The sequence below is a fragment of the Podarcis gaigeae genome (assembly GCF_964106915.1).
Source record: "Podarcis gaigeae genome assembly, chromosome: 7".
NCBI classification, from domain to species: Eukaryota; Metazoa; Chordata; class Lepidosauria; order Squamata; family Lacertidae; genus Podarcis; species Podarcis gaigeae.
This window is the reverse complement of record NC_139683.1, coordinates 415,176-438,415: the sequence shown is the minus strand read 5'-3', so window position 1 is coordinate 438,415 and position 23,240 is coordinate 415,176. Positions and strand designations below refer to the sequence as shown.

At 57.8% G+C, this 23,240-nt stretch overlaps 1 protein-coding gene across 18 annotated transcripts in view; it reads left to right on the top strand.

Moving 5' to 3' along the window:
• The window catches only part of PLEC (plectin), a gene marked incomplete at its 5' end in the record, with an annotated part of 114,721 nt that overhangs the window by 35,802 nt on the left and 55,679 nt on the right, over positions 1–23,240 (top strand). For 2 of the 18 annotated variants that reach the window (XM_083748847.1, XM_083748846.1), the window contains one exon: positions 4,255–4,315. The exons of 8 other annotated variants lie outside the window; for them this stretch is intronic. In XM_083748847.1, coding sequence (XP_083604973.1) covers positions 4,270–4,315 — 46 coding nt within the window. Of the gene's footprint in view, positions 1–4,254; positions 4,316–14,960; positions 15,527–16,240; positions 16,389–17,701; positions 17,793–22,570; positions 22,824–23,240 lie in introns of those variants that run through there. 8 more of the 18 variants (XM_083748853.1, XM_083748834.1, XM_083748843.1 and 5 more) reach the window with 8 other exon arrangements.

The window sequence follows — 23,240 nt, the reverse complement described above, 5'->3', positions numbered from 1 at the left end:
GTTTTCAGGATCTCCTCTCAGTGCAGACTCTGCCTTCCTTTCTCTGTGGGTCGCGTTACTCAATGGGCCCCATGTTCTGGGAGGCAGCAGTGCTTCCAAACCCCAGTTGCGGGAAGACACAGGCGGGGAGAGGGCTGCTCTTGTGTTTGAGTCCTGCTTGAGAATCTCCTAATAATAATAATAATAATAATAATAATAATAATAATAATAATAATAAATTTTATTTATACCCCACCCTCCCAAGCCAATACCAGGCTCAGAGTGGCTAACACCAAATATAAAACAAACTGATTGAAATACAATTTAAAAACGCAGGGAGGGAAAGTGCTGCTCTGTATTCGAATCCTGCTTGAGAGTCACCCACTGGGGCATCTGGTTGGCCACTGTGAGAATAGGACTAGACGGGCCTTGGCCTGATCCTGCAGGCTCTCCTTAGGTTCTCTGATAGTGGACAGAGAGGGGTTTCTCTGGACCCTTCTGGGGAGGCGTGACTGAGCGGCCTTCTCTGCATCCCAGGCAGGATCCAGCCACGTCCCTTTCCTCTCCTCCAGGAGAGACGCCAGAAGGAGCTGATACTTCTGAGCTGCCTGCTTCAGATTGCCACTTCTGTTGCAATCTGCACGGGTTCTGAAGTATTCAAGATCAGAGCCACTCGGTGTGTGTTCTGCCTTAGAGCTGGTGCAGAGCAGCCCGGGACCCAGGGGCTGGCAAAACAGCCCAGGGAGGGGGCTCTCTGGCCATTTCCTCCTGCAAGCAAGTTCTGGAGGGTGAGATCTTGCAGAACCTAGTTCTGAGATTCCGCCTGCTGCCTCCTAGAATTCAGGCTTCCTCAGACTCAGCCCTCCAGATGTTTTGAGACTACAATTCCCATCATCCCTGAGCACTGGTCCTGCTAGAGTTGTAGGCCAAAAACATCTGGAGGGCTGAGTTTGGGGGCGCCTGCCCTGGAGTCTTCTTGCCTTGCACCTTCATCCAAAATGGGACATTGTTTCCTCCTTGGCTCTCTTCTGTTATTGGTCTCAGCAGCTGCTGGCCAGAAGGTAGACTGCCTCTGAACGCAGAAGTTCCACAGAACCTCATCTCTCTGTTTCCTTCTTATTTCATTTTTACCCCCTTTTCTTTCCATTTTTAGCTTTTACACCATAATTTACTTGCAGAAGTTAATCGAAACAAGTCCAAGTATTAATTTGAGGGCACTGCTTTTTAAGGTAATCTCTGTATTTTCCCCAATCTGTTTGAAATTTTAGTTTGGGCTGACCCCTAAATACACCAGTCATTCTAGCCAATTCTATATAATCCAATAATTTATCTTGCCATTCTTTTTTTGTCAGTATTATTCCCCCCCCCCCCCCAATTTTTGGCAATTAGTGTTCTCGCAGCCCCTGTAGCGTAAAGAAATATTTTCTTTCATCACTCAGGCAGGCCTTGATTTGCAACATGAGGGGCACCTCACCCCTGGGATCCCCTGGGGCTCTAAATGGGGCTGGGGCAGGAGAAGCCCCTGCTAGTGTCAGCTCAGCAGATCTCTGTTTCCAGGGCTGGGGAGGAGCCATTCTGGCTCAGTGGAGGAGCGCTGAGGCTGGAAGCTGCTTTGCTACCTGAGGTTGGGATTGGGGCCAGGCCTTGTGCTCTGCCCTTTTCCTTTTACACAAATAGCGCCCTTGTGGAGCTGGGAACATCAGCGCACCAGGTGCTGCCCACTGCCTGTCCTGCCAGGCTTGTGGGCTGTTGCTTTGCGTTGTGAAACCACAGCAAAAGTGCCCTCAGATAGGCCCGTCAGGCACTAGGACCCTGTGTTGGCTGCTGCTGGGGGCCTGGGAACCACAGCTACTGGTGCTGAGTCACTTCCTCTCCCTTCCCCTCTGCCCCCCCCCCCATTTCCAGTCCCAAGCCCCACAGTGAACCAGGAATTCTGCACATTTAACACAGAGGCAGGAGCTAGTTTGTTTGCTTTTTATTTTGGGGTGTGCACATCTCAGCTGGCGTTTCTGCCAGGGGGCATTGGGGTGTGTGGCCGGCTTGCAACCTCTGCAGCCTTGTGCCCACTGGGCATCCCCTGGCACCAGGCTGGCGGTGGGGGGGCAGACAGTAGCTTCAAGTTACAAGAAAGGAAATTCTGACTGAAGATCAGAACTCTCTTGGCAGTAAGAGCTGCTCAGCAGTGGAACGGACTCCCTCAGAAGGTCTCCTTCCTTGGAGGTCTTTATGCAGAGGTTGGCTGGCCCTCTGTCAGGGATGCTTGAGCTGGGATTCCTGCATTGCAGGGGGCTGGACTAGATGACCCTCGGGGTCCCTTCCAACTCTTACCGTTCTATGACTTGCACAGACGGGGGGGAGATTCCACTTGACCTCTGCCCCACTCCTCTTGATCACGAAGGCCGGGCTTCCAGTTTCTGTGGCTTCAGTCCTTCCCCCTCGTCCTCCCTGTGGACAAGGCATAGACAAATTCATGGAAAAGAAGGCTCTGGAAGACTCTTGTCTCCCAGCCATGACTGCTACCATCTGTCTTGACAGTTGGAGGCAGAGATGCTTCTAAGACCCATTGCTGGACCCCACGGGAGAGGAGAGGGCTCTTGGGCTCATGCTCTGCTCCCTGGTTTCCCACAGGCATCTGGGTGAGGTGGGCCATGGCCCTGATCCAGCAGAGTTCTTCCGACAGGCTGTTGCCTCCCATCAAGCAGCAGCAGCAGAAAGAGGAGTGCTTTGCAGGAGCAGGATCCTCCCTCCCTCCCTCCCTCCCAGGGTCCAGTAGCCTCAGCTGTCTGTTGGCTTGGTGTCCCTGCACCAGCCATGGACCTCACCCCACCCCTTCTGGAGGGCACTGGACACACCCCTCTCATGCTGTGCTCTCCTTCTATTATTATTATTATTATTATATTATTATTATTATTATTATTATTATTATTATTATTATTATTACTGTCCTTCATCTATTTGAATTGGACTCAGAAACTAATTGGTAGCCAGTTGGACCAGGTGTAATATGCTCAAACCGTCTTGCCAGTCCAGTGAGCAACCTGGCCGCTGACTTTTATACCAGCTGAAGTTTCCGAACCCTCTTCAGAGGCAGCCCTACATAGAACGCATTGCGGTAATCCAACCTTGGGGTCACCAGAGCTTAGGCAACAGTAGTTAGGCTCTCCCTGTCCAGATAGGGGCGTGGCTGGGCCACCAGCCGAAGCTGATGGAGTGCACTCCGGGCCACGGAGGCCACCTGAGCCCCGAGCAACAGCAAGGCATCCAGGAGTAACCCCAGGCTACGAAGCTGCTCCTTCAGAGCAAGTCTCAACCAGAGCAGGCAACCGCCCACCCATCTGGGCTAAGAAACCCCCCACTAACAGTGCCTCAGTCTTAATCTGGATTGAGCCTCAGTTTTATTGGCTCTCATCCAGTCCATTACTGAGGCAAGACACTGATCCAGCACTTCCACTGCCTCACCTGCAGATGTAAAGAAGAAATAGAGCTGGGTGTCATCAGCACCCTGCTGACAACTGACTCCAAACCCCCAGAGAACCCCACCCAGTGGTTTCATGTAGATATTAAACTGCCTAGGGAATAGGATTGAGCCCTGCAGAGCCCACATTGAAGGTCCCACGGAGCTGAAAAGCATTCCTTAAGTCTGAGAGCAACGTATTTTGGATGTGTGAGCCCCCCCTTCTGCAGGGTTTACGACTTGCCCCCTCCTGGGCCATTTATACTTCACCCCGGCAGTAGTTGAGGCAGCGCCTAGATGCGCCAGCAAGTGGAAGTTCCCCGTCCGGGCGCGCAGAAGGAGCCCCCGCTGGGGTGCTGCAAGGGAGCCGCTCTTGCATTGCCAAGGCCTCCTGGTGCTGCAGCCTCCCCCCCCCCCCCAATCTGGAGCCTTGGCGGGGGCTGGGTTGCTGCAGCCTCCGCTCACGGCCTCCAGCTCTCGAGGTCGCGGTTCTTTGCAAAAGCTGCGTCCGGCTGCTGCGGACTTGGGGGGTGGGGTGGGGGTGTCACTAAAGTGTGTGCAGAGGTGAGGCTTGGCTGAGCGCAGCCTGGGCGCACGTGCGGGGCGAGGGGCGGGCATTGCTGGCCGCGGGGCGGGTCCTGCGCGACGCGCCACCCCCCCTCCAAAGTGCCGCAGTGGCCGCGGCAGGACCGCGCGGCTTCCCGCTCGCTGCTGGACGGGACCGGCGGAGCCCCGCGCGCTGATTGGCTGCCACGCTGCCGGTGGGCCCGGCCCCCTCCGCCGACAGAGCCCCCGGGGGCGACGGCCGAGCAGGGCGCCCCGACAACGCCGCCGCCATGGACTCGGCGCGCTCCATCCAGCACGAGATCAGCTCGCTGAAAGGTACCCGACGCCCGCCCGCCTGCGCCCCCGGGAGACGCGCTGCGGGAGAGAGGGGGGGGGGCAGAAGCGGGGCGGCCCCTGCCAAGACTGCGGCGCGACGGAGGGGTCCGGGGCGCGCGCCTGGGTGGGGCAGGCCGCCCCCCATCCCTCGGCTGCGGCGCAGCACCTCCGCCCGGCCAGGTGAGGGACGGCGGCAGGCCCGGGCGGTGGCTGAGATGCCGGGCCCTCCGGAGGCCCGTCCCGTCGAGGGGCGCTCGGAGGAGCGGGGACACCCTCGAGGACGATCCAGGAGGCCTGCGGGACTCCGGCCACCGCTGACCTTTGGCCCTTTTCCCGCCCAACTCGCCCCCGGGAACCCCGCGGCTCCTGCGCTCTCTGCGGGGCAGCCGCCCTTCCGGTGCAGGCGGGGTTGCGACTCCGGGCCGCCCCCCGTTCGGAGGGAAGCCCCTGCTGCAGTTTCCGCTGCTCAGCTTGAGCTTGGCGGGGAGAAGGGGGCACCTTTTCGTGGGGTTGCATTCAGACGGAGCTTAGAGACGCCCTGGGTTCTGGGTGGGGAGTCGCTCCCGCAGCAGGTCCCGCGGTCAGCCCGTCCGGTGGGGCTGGGAAAGATCCCCGGGGAGCCGCCCGCTTTTGAAAGCGCCGCCGCCGCCGCCGCTTGTGGTTTTGCAGGAAGCAGGTCTCTGCCCCGGGAGGCTACAGTCTGAAACCCGGCATGGGCAGGAAGGGAGTGACGGCGTTGCTCAGCCTTCTTTCTGTCACAGGAGGCCGAAGGGTTTCCAGGAGGGGTAGAGGAAGGAGGGGAAAGAGGGCGGGGGTGGTATCCTGATCTGCCCCCCCTCCCTGGATCAGGGGCAGTAAGGGAGAGCGGACGGAGCTGTCTGATTGCATCGGAGACCTGCAGGCAGCGAAACCTGTGCTGGGGAATCTGCAAAGGGGTGGGAAGATAAGAGGCACAAGGCCATGTGCAGAGCGCTGTGAAGGCCAGGCTGGAGTGTTTGTTTTTGGCAGGGGAGCAGCTGAGAGGCACCGTGACCTCCAGCCGAGGGTTGGATCTGACCCTTCACCTGGGAGTGGAGCTTTGCAAAGTACACACAGGCAGAGTCAGCAGAGAGTCACCCGCCTGGTGGTTGTGTAGAGTGTCTGCTCCCGGGGCTCTGGGGCAGTTTAGCCCCATCTGCCGGGTGCTGCCGTCTGCCCTGATTGTGCCCAGCCACATGGGCTAGATGTCCCCCCACGGGTCTGATCCTGCAAAGCGTCAGTGGGTCTCTCTTGTCGCTGTGCCACTCGGGGGAAACGTGGCTCCAGAGAAGACTCTTCAAATCTGGTGGGGTGCCAGGGTCCCTGGCGTAGGAGCTGTCAGGATGCCAACTTGAATAAAATATGCCCTGTCCAATCTAATCAATCACAATGTGTGGTGCACACACCCATTTGAATGGCAGTGTCATCAACTTTGGGGGCTGGTCCCCTCTGCCCCCGGAGTGGGCTCCTGCCAGGAGTAAGCAATGAGAGATAGCTCAATTGGTAGAGCCTGAGACGCTTAATTTTCAGCTGGGGAGGGGGCAGGGGGGGCACCCAGCTTGTTTCCTCTGCTGGTTGATGGGGTCAGGGTTGGCCTGTCGAGAGTGGGTGAGGTGAGAGTCCTGGCGCCTGCCCTGAGCTGCTGTTGCTTGAGCCAAAGCCTCTCCCCAGATATGGCCTGCCCTACACACGTTGCCTTCTGCCCCACAGCCCTTGAAATGCCATGGGGTGTGTGTGTGGGGGGGGTGCACAGTCCGAGAGCAGCACCCCCAAGGCCTGGCTCTGCTTGGGACTTGGCTTAACAGTAACTCACCAGCCCAGGCCCTGGGGCTGGCTGGGTGGGGTGGGGTGGGGAGCGTGTTGGCAGCTGGGGAGGAAACCCAGGGAGAGCTTCAGCAAGGGGGTGGGCAAGGCATCTTCCAGGGTGTTTTGTGGGTGGGGAGCTCAGGTGATGAGAGTCCAGGAGGACACCCAGCCCTGAGTGGTGCTCACTGAATCCTGGCAGCCGTTGTGGCACACTAGTCCATAGTGAGGCTCTTTTATTTAGTTATTAAATTTGTATACTGCCTGTCACACCTCAGGGTGGCTCACAATGTGCATTTTATATATAATGACCCCTGGGAACCTTCCAACTCTACAACTCTATGATTCTATAATATAAAAATAGTAAAAATAGGTACAGCAACACATCCCCTCTCTCCCCAATGCAGCAGGTGGCAGTCAAACATGCCCCGTCTGTGCCCTTCACCGTCTTTCCCTCTTGGATGCATCTCCTATATTCAAAGGAGCACCTTCTGCCCAGTTAGACTGGTTTTCCGACCCAGAAGCCCCATTGGGAACAGTTGGGGGGCATTGCAGGCCGGCTTGGTCTGCTTGCAGGAGGGAAGGGCTGCCTGGGGGCTGCTGCTGCCCTGCTGAGCAGAGGTGGGCATCCTCGGGCCGCCCTTGGTCTCTGGGGATCAGGCATGGGGGGCTTGTGCCTTGCGGAGTGGGCTGGGAGGGGCCCAGTGTGGCAGATCCTGCGCACATTGCCAGGGTGGTTTGAGTGTGTGCCACTTGGGCTGCCAAGGCCCTGCAGAGGTGCCTTTGTGCCAGCCTGCCTGATTTACCATGAGAACAGGCTGCCCCCTCCCCCAGCCTGATTATTAATCCGGCCCCTGCCCCTCCAGGCCCTCCTCGCTTGGCACAGCCTGCCAGGCTCCCCTTGCAAACAGCCGCCTCTTTGTTCCCCGGCTCAGAGTGGAGATCCCTGGGCAGCCCCACTTTGGGCAGTGATGGGGGCTGGGGTAAGGAGGGGGTCAGAGCCTCGGTCCTGCCCCTCTTCTGCAGAGGCTTTCCCTCATGGTGTGGGGCAGAAGAGGAGGAGGAGGAGATGGGGAGGACGGTGGGGGCTCCAAGAGGCCCCATGACATCTCTGGTGCCCCATCTCCCTCTCACCCCACACCCTGTGCTCTTCAAGGGGCCTTTGGAGAGCAGAGAAACTGCCGGGGGGGGGGGTCGTCTCCTTATGCGCTGCCTCTCCTTCCCCTGAACTGCACTCCAAACTGCACCAGGTGTGACGATTTGGTTGGAGAGAACAAAGCATAAATTGGGGAGGGTCCACCCCCTTGTGGCATATCTGTGTTCATTTGCCCCCCCCCCCACACCAAGCTCCTTTGGGGGTTTGAGTTACAGATAGGTAGCCGTGTTGGTCTGCCATAGTCAAAACAAAAAAAATTCCTTCCAGTAGCACCTTAAAGACCAACTAAGTCAGTTCTTGGTATGAGCTTTCATGTGCATGCACACTTCTTCAGGGGTTTGATTTCAGTTTTCATAAGCTGCACAGTTGGCTGCTCCTCTGAACCCTGGGTGCAAATTGTGCCCAGCCAAAGCAACAGATCCCTAGGAGGGGGGGGGCTATTCCCCTTGCAGAAACACCTGCCTGCCTGTATCCAGTGGGCTGCCCCTCTGAGAGGCCTGGGAGCCGGAGTGTGAGAGAGCAAACAGTTTCCTAGAGCAGAGAAAGGATGGAGCTGGGCCAGGGCTCTGGGGGGCTGAGTGGGGTTTGTGAAGCTGGCCCCTTGGGGTTTCTACAGTTGTGGGGTCCTAAGCAGGAACCCCCTCCTCTCCTTGCTTTGCCTGGCTTGTCTTTCTCTCTCCGTGGGGCCCGTAGAGCTGCTTGTGGTTGCCATGGCCTGATGTCCAGTGGCACTTTGGCATGGGTGTGTGTGTGTGTGTGCGTCCGTCCATGTGTCTCCCTGGCAGGCGGGACTGGCTGGAGGCAGAGATCCGGGCGCCTGCCTGCCTGTCACTGGCTGACTTGCTTTCAGCCACTGAGCTTTGCTGACGCTGCGCTTTCCTGCAGCTGCAGCGGTGACATATTTTGCTGTGTGTTGAGTGGGGTGGGAGCTGCGCCTGTCCGTGGAGGAGGCCTGTGAAACCAGGGATCCCCAGGACCTCTCTGAGCAGATGCCTTGCTGCTCCCCCCCATCGCTGGAGGAGGGGGGAGTTCTTTGCAGGGCAGTTGGGGGACGTGGGGGTGCCTGACTCCCCCCCCCATCTAGAGCAGCCTGCCTGGGGATCCTTGGAGCTTGACTGTTTTCACCACATCCTGTAGAATTCTGTCAGTTATATTTTATCCCACAATCCAAATTTCAGGCAACAAAAAGTTGTGGGGAAAAACACACCCTTGGGTGTGGATTTATTCCGCTGCCCAGCTCGTCAGGGTGCCACTCCCTGTGAGTCCCTCTGGTCAACAAAAGGAGGAGCCCCCAGCCAAGTTAAAGAAGCAAATTAGCGGTCAGTAGATCTGACCTTTATTTGTTGCAACAAGGTTCAAACACACAAAAGAGTAGGAACCCTGAGCATGGAGTTGTGTGACCTTTTAAGACCTCCCCCCATTTCCCTTAATATATTTTTCAACAGCATCATCGATACATCACAAATATGTCACAAAGTTGGAGTGTTTGGCATGTAGAAACATGAGCCCACCCCCACCCCTGTCAATAACCCCAAGTCCACCTTTTAACCACCCTCTTCCCCAGTTAACAAGAGAAGTATTGACACATTCCCCTGGCTGCAAGGCTTTCCTGCACTTCTCCTTTCAAAGTCTCAGGATTCAATCCACCTTCCCAATGGGCTTCTGTCTGGGGTATGGGCTGCCCTTGGTCGCCTCCTGCCTCCTATTGTGTGGCTAAGTTCTCACCTTGTGGAGGGAGAAGGAGCATGAGACCTTATGCTTAAGGGACTGTGGAGCCAGGGGAGACCTGGATTCCCCTCTTTCAGAGGAGTCATTAGCCTAGGAAATCCGTCAAACCGTTGAGTTTTGGAAATTATTTGAAGTTTCCACAGTTTTCTATACAGTGGTACCTCTGGTTGTGAACAGGGATCTATTCCGGAGTCCCATTCGCAACACGAGCAGAACGCAACCCATGTCTGCGCATGCGCGGGTCACAATTCACAGCTTCTGTGCATGCGTGTGACGTCATGAAAAGACTTAACCTGAAGCAAAAGTAAGAAGAGGTATGACTGTATTGGATAGTCAGAGGAAACAGTACTGATACATGGTATCTGCTTATTGCTACAATTTTTTGGCTGCTTTTCTGAGCCTCTTTGCTGTTGTGTATGTGTGGTGCTTGTGTCAACGGTCATTGTCCTGGCCTTAGAGGCTGTGGTGGGGACTTGGGATTTTTCGGGAGTCTTAACTGCCCCCATTCCTGATTTTAACAGTGGCCTTCACTGCCTCCTGGGGGAGGGAGTTCCACAGGTTAACCCTGCGCTGGCTGAACAAGTCTTTTCTTTATCTGTCCTGAATCTTCCAAGCTTCCTTGGGTTCCTGTGAGTTCTAGTCTTAGGATGAGAGAGGGAGAAAAACTTTTCTCTCCCCTTTCTCCCTGCCAGTGCTTCTTCTTCCCTGCTCCCCCTTTCACAACTGCCCTTTCCTCAGCACTTCCCAGCAATGGTAGGAGCAGGTGCAACATGTTTCTCAGGGGAGGTGCTGGGGGGGGGAGGAGGCCGCCCTCCTTGGGGCCTGGGTGTTGGTGGTGTGGGGCCAAGTTCCCCAGAGCCTCTGATCCTTTTCCTAATCCTCTATGCATACCTCAGGAGGCCCCGCAGGAGGGGGTGTTCAGGGTGCATTTTCCTGGCATCATTTTTTTCTGATTCTGGGTGGGGCAAGCAGCCCCCCCCAGTACCCCAAATGCATTTGCACCATCCCTTTGCCTTAGACCTTTCCCTTCTCAAGCCAGCCCCCTCCTCACAATCCCTCGCATGGAATCTTCTGCTGCAGATGGGTCAGTCGATGTTTTCATTGAGAAATCCTGTTTGTCTTTCTCTTGGGCTGAGGCTCCTTGCCTGACTGGCTGCCAGTTATGTGAGCTGCTCTGCAGCCTGGCTCTCTCCTGCCATCTCTTTATAATATCTGCAGGGGTCTTACTGTGCCCAGCTCTGCAGGAAGTGTGTATGATTTGAAATGAATGAATGAACCGCCATAAAGGAAGCTTCCACCATAATTTAGTAGTGGGTCCTTCACTGCAGAGGGTTGGACTAGATAACCCTTGGGGTCCCTTCCAACGCTACAGTGATAATTCCCTTGGCCTCCTGTTGCTTGGCTCACTTGCTGGAGCCATTTCCTCCTGCCCAGAGCAGGTTCTGAGTTGCCTCTGGCTGGTGTTGCAGGAATTTATGTATAGGGTGGGGGGGGGTTCCCCCTCCAGCAGATATTGGGCACATGCAGCCCACTACCAGAATCAGCACAATCCCTTTTGTGACTTTTGTGACTTGTCTCCACAAAACACTCCATGACAGTTTCTTCTTATCTGTTCAAAGGGCCTTTGCTGCACGATACCAAATGCAACAATTCACTGATAAAAGTGTCTATGTACTGGCTCACTGGGAAAACTTCAGCTCCTCAGCAGCCCCTCTGCCTGAGGGATAATCCCTGGCCTCCTGATACCTGAGGGCCAGACAGGTAGCCATTCCAGAAATAACAAACCCAGATGAAGACCAAAGGGTGGGATTAACTTGGCTGGGAAACAGGGAAATGTAACTATCTCTTTTCTTACACTTGGTGGGTGTTTGGTGGAGGGCAAGGGGAACCATGGGGCAGGGTCCAGGATGCTCAGATTACTGCCACCAGACCTCCCCTTTCATGATGCAACCGTGATGTATGAGTGATGTAGTTTGGGGGGGTGTAACAGGGGGATTAGCAGCTAATAAAAGTTTGGGGGCTCTTTCGTTCTGGGCTTCCATCTTGTTCCACCTGGTGGCAGGTGGGAGTCTCATCGCGACAGTCTTCAATCAAGACCAAGCCTACTGGCTCCTGTTTTGCTCTGGGGTTCCTGGCTGGTGCCCTTGTTTTTTTTTTTTTTTCTTCAAGGGAGCCCTCAGATTTCAACACTGGTGTGGCTCCTCCTTCTGGGTCTGAGTCTCTGCATGTGTGGCTCAGGTGGGGTAGAGTTGGAAGCAGGCCTTGGCGTCCAGAATGTCCAAGGCGCCTCCCCCCCCCGGGTGTCGGCTTCTGCTTCCTTGGTGCCCCCCTCTCTGGCCTCTTGGACTTTGGCGGATTCTTCCCAGGTTCTCTGGCTTTCTGCCTCCCTTTCTCAGGCGCTCCTGGCCAGCCCCCCAAGACGCTTCTGGCTAATGATTAGCTCCTTGGAACAATGCAGCCTGTTTCCTGCCGCTTCTGGGCCAGAGGCCAAGGGGGGGGGGGGGCAATGGCAGGAGGCTCTTTGTCTGCCCAGGCTGAGCTGCTGGCGCCCCCTCCTGGAGGGCACTGGCACTGCTCTTGTTGAGGCCTAGCTGCCACTGCTGCCTCTTGCCTGTTTCTCTGGGGTACCCATCTGGAGTATAGGGGGCCGCTCTGGGTGCAGGTGTGGACTCCGAATAACAGGCATCTCCTGCTGGGGGGCAGGTAAGCTCTGGGGGTGGGGTGGGGGGAGGAGCAGCACTCCTTATCCAAGGGAGTTTTGCAGCCCTCCAGCCAGTCAGGTGAGGGACGCGGGTGGCGCTGTGGGTTAAACCACAGAGCCTAGGACTTGCCGATCAGAAGGTTGGCGGTTCGAATCCTCGAGACGGGGTGAGCTCCTGTTGCTCGGTCCCTGCTCCTGCCAACCTAGCAGTTTGAAAGCACATCAAAGTGCAAGTAGATAAATAGTTACCGCTCCGGCGGGAAGGTAAACGGCATTTCCGTGCGCTGCTCTGGTTTGCCAGAAGCGGCTTAGTCTTGCTGGCCACATGACCCGGAAGCTGTACGCCGGCTCCCTCGGCCAGTAAAGCGAGATGAGCGCCGCAACCCCAGCGTGGGCCACGACTGGACCTAATGGTCAGTCAGGCTGATGACCCTCCTTCTCCACTGCTGCTGAGAAGCAGGAAGAGGGAGGCTCCTTCCAGACCAGATCTGGGTTGTTTCCCTCTTTACACCCTCCCCCCCCCCCCGTCCTGTGCCCCGGGGCCAAAAGGCAAGAGAGCTGCAGGACTCGGCCCCAGAGCCATTTCGCAGCATTTGCGGCGAAAACATGGTTGTGCCCCCTGAGCATATGCAGAGTGCTTTCCCTCGTCCCCTGATGAGGGCAAGGATGTCTGCAGTAGGTTCTCTCTCATCACCAGAGGGCAGTCAGTATCTGCTCTGCATGCCTTGGGTGGGGCTCCCTGTGTCTTGGGTGAAGCAGCAGCCAGAGGCAAATCCTGGACAAATATTGACCTTGGCTGGTAGCTCAGGAACCTGCCCTGGTGGTGGTGGTGGTGGGGGGCAGGGCAGGAGAGCCTGGGAAAGGAGCTGGCTTTTCCTGCTGTCCTACCCTCCTCACCCAGTGATGGGGGGGGGGGGAGAATGGGCGCCAACTGGCTGGAGGGATGGGCTGGGAACGTGTCTTGGTGGGTTTGGGGGGTTGGCGTTGAGAAGGATGTGTGCGCCTGTGTCTGTGTGTTGATGGAGATGAGAGCTAAGGTGTGGCCTCTCCTCTGTCCTGGACGCCAGGTGTGGCCCTGGGCAAATCCAGCTCAGCTTCCCTCCTGAAACAGAGCTGGGCTGCCTTTCATTCTCCACACAGTTCCAAGTAAAGCTCACTTGCTGGGGGGCAGGTCCTGTTTCTGGGTGGGGGGCTTTGTTCCTAGGTTAATCCTTGAAGGGCAGATGGCTCTAAGGTTTATTCCTGGAGTCCTTGGGAAAGTGAAGGACGGGGGAGGGCGACAGGAGCTCTGCCACCTGCACTTATCACTCTGAGCTTGGGGGGGGGGGCTATCTAGGGGCAGATCCTCTGCCCCCCCTGCGGAGAAATCTTAGAACTTAGACCCCCAGAGTCATCTAGTCCAACCCCCTGAAATGCAGGAATCTCAGCTAAAGTGTCTATGACAGATGGCCACCCAACCTCTGCTTAAAAACCTCCAAGAAAGACTAATCCCCAACATCTAGAGGGAGAGCGGTCCAGTGACGAACAGCTCTTACTGTCAGAAAGTTCTTCCTGATGTTTAGTGGGAATCTCCTTTCTTGTCACTTGAAGCCATGGGTTCGAGTCCTACCCTCCAGAGCAGGAGAAAACAAGCATGTTCCCTCTTCCCTGTGGCAGCCCTTGAGATATTTGAAGATGGCTCTCATGTCGCCTCTCAGTCATCTCTTTGGGCTAAAAAGACCTGGCTCCTTCAACCATTCCTCATCAGGTTTGGTTTCCAGCCCCTCGACCATCTTGGTCCCTCTCCTCTGCACAAGGAGAGGGAGTTGGGTGCTGAGGTGGCTCATAAGGAACAGAAGGAGCTAGGCAGGCTTTGAATTGGGGAGGGGGTGCCGTTAGTGTGTGTGTGTTGGGGAGGGCTTGATACAGCCTGGGCCTGAGGCTATAATTGGAGGCCTGGGGGCGGGCATTGCAAGCCTCATTCAGAAATAGCATGCACGTCTTGTACCAGAAATAGCCCCGGGGGAGTGAGGAGAGTGGGCCGCTGAGGGGCAAAGCCTTTCTGCCCAGCTCTAGCAAGGAGCCCTGTAATATTATTATAGGTGATTCCCACCTGACCAGGTTCAAAGTGTTACTAACAACTTAGGACCAATGTACCTGTAATATCATCTTAACCCCCCATATATGCCCACTTGACTCAGAAGAACTGGCACTGCTGCAGGTGATGCCAATTCCATATGTGTAAGAAACTGATCATTTAATGTGACGTCACCTGCACTTTGGAACTCCCTGCCTGTTGACATCAGACTGGCTCCTTCACTGTAATCTTTTTGGGGCCTGCTAAAACCATTCTTGCTTCGGAAAGCGTCCCCAGATATGTAGGATGTTGGTGTATGTTTTCAATCTGTTTTCTCTCTCTTTTGAATGTTTTAGGAATTGTTACTTGATCACGTCATTCTATTCATAAACCACTTTGAGGTTTTTTTGAAAAATGATCAAACAATGCATATCTTTTATAAAACAAGCCAGGCAGCAAATAAATAACTCTCTCTTCTCCCCCTCCCCCATTGGTTGAGCTTTCCTGTGCCTCAGTTTCCACTCCTGGGAAATGGGGAGCATGCTGGGAGGGATCTCTTCTGCCTTCTTGGGTACCCCGTGTGTGATGGGGTGCCAAGGGTTAACCCTGCTGGGCTGGGCTTTCTCTGGGCACCCTGCCTCCCTCCCTCAGTCAGGAGGCCTTCACCATGGGGCAGGACGTGTCCCAGCTGTTCTTCCCCCACTTCTGCCAGCGCAGCTGCTCTCCTCTCTTCCCAGGCTGGCCTCCCCCACCCCACCCCTGCCTGGTTGGAGTGGTTTCTCTGCTTGGCCTGCTCTGTGGGCGGAGAAGGCGCCCCCACCCCACCCCTCTGCTGCCAACTTGAAGGAAACTTTGATGACAGCAGTGGCGGCTCCTGCTTGCGCTCAGAGGCACGGCTGACGAGTCTGTGGGCTGGTCATCCCTGCTCCCCTCCCTCCCCTGCTGAGTCAGGCCTGGCAGTGCCCACCCCCAGTGGGTGGGGGAGCTCCAAGGCAGGCGCAGAGGTTGTAGTAGCAGCCGGCATGTGCTCCTGCCCCTCCCGCTCTCAGCTGCTGGGGAGGAGGAGTTCGGAGGGAGCTTCAGCTGCCTTCTGTGAGCTTGCCAGGCTGAGGTTCCTGGGGAGGGCGGTCGGTCGGATCCTTTCCTCCTTGCTTCCTGTTGAAGGCAGCCAGCCGGCCAGACAGAGACTTTTCTGCCCCTTTGGAGAGCCAGGCTAGGCCGCCGCCTCTGCTGCCGCTGCCGCCATGGTGGCTGGCATGCTGATGCCCTTGGAGCAGCTGCGCTCCATCTACGAGCTGCTCTTCCGCGATGGGGTCATGGTGGCCCAGAAGGACCGGCGCCCCCACAGCTACCACCCCCAGCTGACGGGCATCACCCACCTGCAAGTCCAGCGGGCCATGGGCTCCCTGCATGCCCGCGGCCTGGTGCGCGAGAGCTTTGCATGGCGCCACTGCTACTGGTACCTAACGGACGAGGGCATCGCGCACCTGCGCCAGTACCTGCGCCTGCCGCCAGAGATTGTGCCCGCCACCTTGCAGCGCGTCCGCCGGCCCGTGGCCATGGCAAGGCCTGCACCGCGCCCGCGCCCGCCTCGCACCCAGACCGTGCCAGACCCGCTGGCCTGCCCCCCGAAGCCCCAGGAGGCCTCACGCCAGGAGTACCGCCGGAAGGAGGAGCCTGCTGGGCATGTGGAGCTGGTTGCCGCCAGGGCAGTGCCACAGGTGGCCTCTGCTGCCCCTCCTGCTGAAGGTCAGATGCCCTCCACGTGGGGGAGGCCTGGGAGCTATGGGGCAGGAGCTGCTTTGGGGGAAGTGAGCTGCAGCTGGGTGAGGGCAGAGGTGTGGGTGGGTGGAGGAAGGTGGGTGTGCCAGGAATTGGGCATGATGTCTGGGAGGTGTGGGGGGGGGGGCAGGTGCAGTTTGGGGCCAAAAGCTCAGGGCTGTTTCCCGCCTTACCTTTTAGCTAGCACCCTTGGGTGCCTTCTTGATCCTTGGTGCCGCTTGTGTTGTTCCGTGATTGTGGGCTCAAGAGGAGGAGAACTTGCCCCACATCCCCTGCAAAATCTGGGGTCAGAGGTTGCATCAGGGCGGGCTTCTCCATTCATTCTTCCACCCATTCATTGATGTTGGCCCAGTAACGCGACCCCCTCCCGCGATCCACGTGCCTGGGATGAGCTAGAAGGAAGGGGGTGGGGGGGGTGGAAGGCGCAGCGGCGAAGGGGAGGCCTTTGCCCCGGGCTCAGCTGGAAGTTGGGGAGTCCGCGCTTTCTGGGGCGCCCTTTTGCCGCCGGCCTCTGTGCCACGTGGGTGTGAGCTGTGGGCAGGAGGCCCCCTGCCCTGCGCGCGTGTCGGGTGGGGGGTAAGTCCAGAGATCCGGCGTGCCTGAGGGAGGGGGCGCCGCCGCCGTGCTGACAGGTGGGCAGCAGCTGCTGCGCCGGGCTATCCTTAGCCGTTTCTTCGCGGCCACTCCCGCCGGCGGCGGCGCCTCGTCTTTCTGCTTGCCAAGGTCAGAGCGAGGCCCCTGGGCTGCCCCATGGACCCTCCTGCGGGGGAAGAGCCCCGGAAGAAGCGGCGCAGGGGGCGCCGGAGGAAAGGGGGCAAGTCGGACGAAGGTATCTTAGCTGTTGGGATGCGGGGGCAAGGGGGCACGAGCAAGGGGGCAGCAGGCCTGGCTGCTTCTGCCCGCGGCCCCTGCGCTGGATTAGAGCAGGTTGGATGGGGGGGGTGTCTCTGCGCGTGATGGGGTGGGGGTGCCCATTTGTGCCCAGGGCGTGGGTGAGACCTGGCTCCGCGGCATCCCGCCCTCCACGTCGCTCCCCGCGTAGCCTGTGGGGCTGCCTCGCCTGTCTCCTGGGCCTCCGGGCTGCTGGCTTCAGCTGGGGTGGGGTGGTCTCTGGAGGGCGCTCCTCGTGAGGAGTGTGCGGGAAGGAAAAGCGTTTCTGCAATAATACCCCCCCCCCGATGCCCGCAACAGCCCCGCACCAGGCTCTCAGGGCGCTCTCCTGCTGGCGACCCTCCCCACCCCAGCTGGCCGCTCGCTTGCCGGGCAGGGCTGCAACGTGTCGGCCCTGCCTTTGCCGCTGCGAGGAGGCGGAGGGGCCGGGCATCAGCCGCCCCCCGCCGGTCATGTGGGGGCTCCAACTTTCCGTTGCGCGCGGAAGGAAATGCGTCGCGCACCCGCCTCATATTCCAGCAGCGTGAGTCACCGGCGGCTCCTCCTCCTCCCCCCTCCCCTGGCCCTCCCGGGAGAGTTTGCTTGCTTTGGTCCTGGGAGAGAGGGAGGCCCGAACATCCCCCCCCCCGCCGCTGCCGCCCCAAGCAGCTATTTTCGTGGCGCTGTGGTGGGGACCCCAGGTGGATGTCTGCCATTGCTAGAGAACTTGCTTCAATAAGCCCGCCCCCTTTGCCTGAGGGAGTCAAAATCAAGAAAGCGGGAGGGGGGTCTCTTCTGCAGCACAGGCCTGGGGGGGCACATCCTGTGGCTGCTTTTCCCCGGTGCAAAGAAGGGGCGAGACTGCAGTGGGAGGGAGAAGGAGGGCCGAATGGGACTGCGCCCCAAACCCCCTCCCCAGAGCAGAGTCCTGCCAGCTTCTTTTGGCCACCAGTTCCTGCAGGAGTCTTCGTGTCCCCCCTCGCCCCAACATCTGCCTCTTGAGTTCCCTTTCCCAGGCAAAGCCTCGGACCGAAGGCTCCCCCGCAGGAATCCTGGCGGCTCCCGGAGGGCAGCTGGAGCGCATTTGGGGAGCTGGAGGGAGCGGGCAGGCGAGGCCCGTGGGGTGTGGCTGCTGCTGCTGCTGGGGCGGGCAAAGAGGGGCTTCCGCGGCGGCGGCGGCTGTGGGGCTCTGCACGGGCTTGTCCTGGCTGGGGCGGGGAGGCAGGATCTGGCGGGAAGGGAAGGTGCGCTCGGCACTCTCCAAGCAGCAGCAGCAGCAGCAGCAGGAGGAGGATGGCAGCTCCAGCCCTGGACTGGGAGGATGGCCGCTACTTTATGGAAGACCTGATCCAGCAGGGGCAAGGTAGGGCAGAGCGGCCGTCCTGTGGCATTTGGGTGGGGGGAAAGAGGGGAGGGGGAAGGTGGCGCCTGGAGCCGCTTGACTGAGAGGCAGGTCTCTGGGAAAGAGGCAGCGGAGGAGGACAGGAAGTGCAGCGCCTCCTGAGCCGCAAGGCAGACCATCCCATGCCAGGTCTTCTCGCCCAGAACCCAGGTGCCACAGGCATCCTCTTGGCACAGGATGGAGCCCTGAGTGCCTCTCTGTTGTGTTCAGGAGGGGCTCCCCAGTCAGGGAGATAGTCTGCATGGACCCAGCCGAGGGACAACTCCCCCCCCCCCAAAAAACCCCTCTGCTCCCTGCAAAAGAGCCCCAGCTCCCAGCTCCCAGCTCCCAGCCTCTGGGTGGCCCCAAGGGACTTCTCTTCCAGGCTGCCTCACTTTTCCCCAGCTGCCAACAGCTGGCATCAGTTCTGTGAGGGAGCACAAGGAGATAATGCCCTGCGTCTCCCTTAGGTGTATGCATGGGGGGGGGGCATTATATGCCTGGGAGGAGCTCTAAGGAAGGGCTTGGGACAGGCCATGCTTTGGAGAAGGACCCTGCAGCCACCATTGGGTGGGAACGGGAGGGGGGTGGAGTGTTCCCCCCTGTGGAGTCTCAGCCTCTTCCTGCTCCTTTAGGGCGTGGCGCACCCCTCCCTCCCTCCCTCCGCCCCATCTGCCTTCCTTCTGCAGCTGCTGCTTCCAAACTGGCCCTGATTTGAGGCCTCTGGGGTTTCCCTCCGCAGGGGCTGAACAGATGTAAATGCTCCCTGCCTGCCATTCATCCGCTGGGGAAGGGCTTCAGGGGCTGCCCCCTTGGCAGATGTTGCGAGAGCACAGGGCACTCCCTGCAGGCAAGACTGGTTTGGGTGACTGCAAGCTGTGTGTGCAGTTGCTGGAAGTTTGGTCTCCAAGTCCCTGTGGCAGCTCCCTGGGCAACTCTAGGTTGGCTGTCCAGGAGCAGGACCAGAGCAGTTCCCCATTGGGCAGGAGGACCCCATTGGCTGCCCCTGGAGAGCCTGGCAGGAGCAAGGGAGGGGGGAGCTGGTTTCAGAGAGGAGCTGCTCTTCCAATGGAGTGACATGTATTGGCCCTGCTGAGCAAATAAAAACCACCAGCCAGCCTCTCCCTAACTAACCAGGAAGGGGCAGGTGAGGATTTTTCTACTTTGTTCTGTGGAACTTGCTGCAATGAGATGGTTGCTACTCAAGTCCTTTTTCCAGCCACAAAGTGTCCTTGCAGCTTCCTAACAGCCCACCCCTGCCAAGTCCAATCACCAGCTGCTCTCCAGGGCAACAGGGGTGGGGTTTCGACCCCCAGACCTTCTTCCCCTTTGACCCACAAGTGCTTGGCCTGCGCCTGGACTTATCTGCTTGGCAGTGTTGTTTTCGGTTTTCCTGTGCAGCTGGCTTTCCGAGAGCCAGGGTGGTAGGGTCAGAGAGTTAGCCTAGGGCCTGGGAGACCTGGGTTCAGATCCATACCATAGGAACCTAGGCAACTGCCTTGCACCTAATCATGCAGTATTGTCAACACTGACTGGCAGCCATTTTCCAGGCCTGCCTGGAGATGCTGCTGGGGTCTGAACGCAGGACCTTCTGCATTGGGGTGAGGGAGAAGCACCCAAGACACCTGGGGTCTCAAGGTAGTAGCAGCAGTAAGAGTACTAACAGCAATAATTTTAGAAGCTCAGAAGCTGCTTGGAGTGGCAGAGCTTCAGTTACATACCTGGGTCTCCTCCTGGCATGGGGGGGCTCTCACTTTCTCCTCTTCCCTTCAGGCTAAGGTGGGTTACTTTAAAATGCTAGATGGCGGCTCCCTCACCTGGGCCTGGTTTCAACCTTACCATAGTCTGCTGGTGTGTTCTAAGGCAAAAGAGCCTGAATGGGACCTCTGGCGAGCCAGTCCGACTGAGCGCACCCTGGAGCTTGTGCTCTTGAGGTGGGAAGGAGGACTTTGTCTGTGGCTCTCAACATCCGCTTCCTCAGTGTTATGAGAGATGGAGAAGAACTTCTCCTTATCCACTTCTGCAGGGTCCTTTTTGAGGTAATGCAACCAGAACTGTGGACAGTATTCCACATGCAGTTGCACCATAGATTTCTCTAATAGCCTGGTAATATTGGCAGCTTTATTTTCAATTCCTTCCCTATTGATCCCAAGCATGGAATTCACCTTTTTCACAGCTGCTGCTCCCGGGGCAAAGTCTTCATTGAGTGATCCACTGACCCCAAGGTCACACTAATGGTCAGTTGTGGCCAGTTCAGATCCCATGAGCATATTAAGTAAAATGAAGATTTTGTGTGTGTGTGCCAATACTTTACACTTATTCATATTGAATTGCATTGGCCATTTTACCACCCATTTACTCAGTTTGGAGGGCCTTTGTTTTAATGACCAAATCTCTTGTTTTAATGACCTTAGATTATTATTGTTAGCAAACTTGACCACCTAACTAGAATGTTTATGAACAAGTTGAAAGCACAGGCCCCAATACTGATCCTTGAGGAACTCTACCTCCTACATCCAGTGGCGCTGGGTGCCATGCCCCCACAGGCTGTGTGTCATGCCCCCAGGACACGCCCCACGCCCCTAAGGGCTGCCCCCGCCCCCAGCCCCGCCCCTGCTTGCTCTCGGCCCACCCCCACCCCTTGCCGGAGCATGAAGCTCCACCACTGCCTACATCTCTCCATTCAGAGAACTGTCCATTTATTGCTGTTCTGTTTATTGCTATTGCTTCCTTTTACTTAAACAATTCCTGATCCACAAGAGAATATCTCCTCTTATTCTTATTCACCTGAAAGCAGTTTAAAAGTCCCAAGTACGTATGTCGATGTTTGTTGACACTCTCTGAGACCTCTAATAGGTTTGTGAGACAGGACATGACCTTCCAGAAGCCATGCTGGCTCTTCTTTAGCAAGGCTTGTTCTACTGTAGGCTCGCTCATTTCATCTGGTCCTGGTGATTTGTTAGTTTATAATTTTGTCTATTATAAGTTTGCATCCTGATGAAGGTTTGCCCACGTCTGGAGACCCGTCTGTGCAGACTCCAGCCTCTGGGACTTACAGAGAGTGCTGGTACTTTTGAATGAGGTCCTCCTCAGTAGAAAGTCATCAGGCCAGGACTTGGAGCCAAAATGTCTAGCCAATCACAGAACTTGTTTGTCGATTGCAATCTAATCCTGTTCATTTATGTTTACTTGGAAGTAAGGCCCACTGCCAGCAAAGGGGGTGCAGATGTACCCCTCCCCTCCACACAAATCAAGCAGCTAGGACTCCAGGCAAGCACTTTTGATCCCTGCCAGAAGTGAAAGGTGTGAGGAGGATCGCTTACATTTGACAGGCACACACCAGGCTCCTCAAAGGAAAGGAGAGAGAAAACTGTAATTTAACTTGAAAGGAAATGTTGAAGGAATTATTGTGCATCTAGCCTTGGGCAGAGAAACCTGGGCGGGGGGGGGGCTCAATAGCTACTTCAAGGGCTGGTTCAGAGAGGAGGGTCCAGGCTCATTTTCTCAGCCCCAGAGGGCAAGGAGAGGCCACATCTAAGGGGCTGAAGTCACAAGAGGGAGAGGAAAGGATTCCCTGGAACTTCTTGAGCTTTCAGGGGTGGAGGAGAAGGCAGCTTGTGCTGGGAATCTCCGGCTCTTGTGCTCAGATCCAGCTGGCAGGCTTCACAGTTTGGCCTCTTGTTGAGCACTGTGAGAAGAGGATGCTGGACCAGAGGGGCCCCTGGCCTGATCCTGCAGGCTCTTCGTTTGTCCCAACTACCCAGGGATCTGGTGGGCTCTTCCTTACTGGACACCCACCAGCCTTTGGGGGTGCCCTGGGGCTGGCAGAGGGTTGGAATGAACAGCTTACGAATCCTCCACCTGCCCTTTGATTCCAGTGAATGACGAAGGACCCTTGGATGATCTCCCTGACCTCTCTCTCTCCCCCACCTCTTTTACCGAACTTGTAATGCCGCTGCCTTAATTGTTCTCAACTAATCGACTTCGATTCTTTCGCATAGAGCAGACACTTCGTGGGCAGCTCATCTCTCTCCTACATCAGAACCACCTCCAGGGTAGACTCAGGTGCTTGAATGCCCTGTGGCGTCAGGACTGTGGGGTGCTGCTGAAGGGCAGCAAAGGTTACATGCCAGCCCCGCAGATACATTTATAGCATTTTTACGACGACGATGGTGCAACCTTTCCCCTTTCCAAGCGGCCACTCCTTGCCTTTCAAGGCTGTTGGAAGCAGGTCTTGCCTCCTGTTGCTTCGATGCCCTGACCTGGAATTCTCCCCTGGGAGAGGCTGGACGGAGCGTCCTCTCCTGGCGCAAAGGCCAAGCCCTGCTGGAGGGCGATGGGTGGGGGCGCCACTCGTGATATGAAGGGCGTTTGAGGTGGGTACGGAGCATACCCCGTCACCCCCAAACCTGACATTCTAACCCTCGGCCCTCTGCTCCTTATGCGCCAATTCTTCCTAAGAAGCTTCGCGGCTGGCTCCAGGGAGAGGATCTCTCCCGCGAGCGGCGCAGGCCCTGGGTTGGGGTGGAAGCCCCCTACCAACCCCACTGTAGGAAGATGCTTGCGGAGAGCGCCCCTCGCCCCTAGAGGGAGGATCAGGCAGGAGGAGCAACTGCGGCGGAGGCCCGGTTCAGGCAGGCGCGCCCGGCGGCGCCTTTGTCCGAGGGGGCGCGCACAGGTGCCTGCCGCGCCGGGGAGGGGGCAGCTGCGCTGTGGGGTCCCTGGCCGAGCGCAGCCTGGCTCCTCCTCCTCCTCCTCGCTCCGGTGTAATGTTCTAACTCGAGAGCCGTGACAAGGCCCGTCCTCGCCGTCGCCGGGCTATTTATAGGCCCGCCTGCGCCACTGCCCCCTCCCCAACAGCCACGGGGGACCCGCGGGGGCTGGCGGTGTCGTGAAGCCCGCAGCTCCGGACCCTCACTCGGGGGCTGCCGCTGCCGCGTCCTGTAGCTGCTCCTCTTGCGCGCCCGGGGGGTGCCCTCCGGGACAGCGGCTCTCCCATGAAGATCGTGCCGGGTAAGCCGTGGGTCTCGGACGGCCGAGCGGGGAGGCTTTGGCGCCGGCCGGGCGAGTTCCTGGCAGTTATAAAAAGCTTGGCCGCTGCCGGCCGTGATTGATGGGGGGGAGGGGGTATTTGCTCTGCCCACCCGGGGCAGCGCCGCGCTCGCCCTCCCGCTTGGCTCCGGGGAATGCGAAGCGCACTTGGCAGATTGGGCATCAGGCCTGGCGCGAGCGAAGCCCGCGATTCTCCTTCCTTGCCTCCCTCGGTCTTGTGGCTGCGCTGCCTAGTGGTTGGATCGAAGGGGCAGAGCTAAGCGGAGGGGGAGGGCGTGCCAAGGCGCTGGGCTCTGCCCTGGCGAGGGCGAAGGGAGTGGTCAAGGCGCGCGGGTAACCTTGAGCGCTGCCTGCGCAGGGACAGCGGCGGGGCCGGCT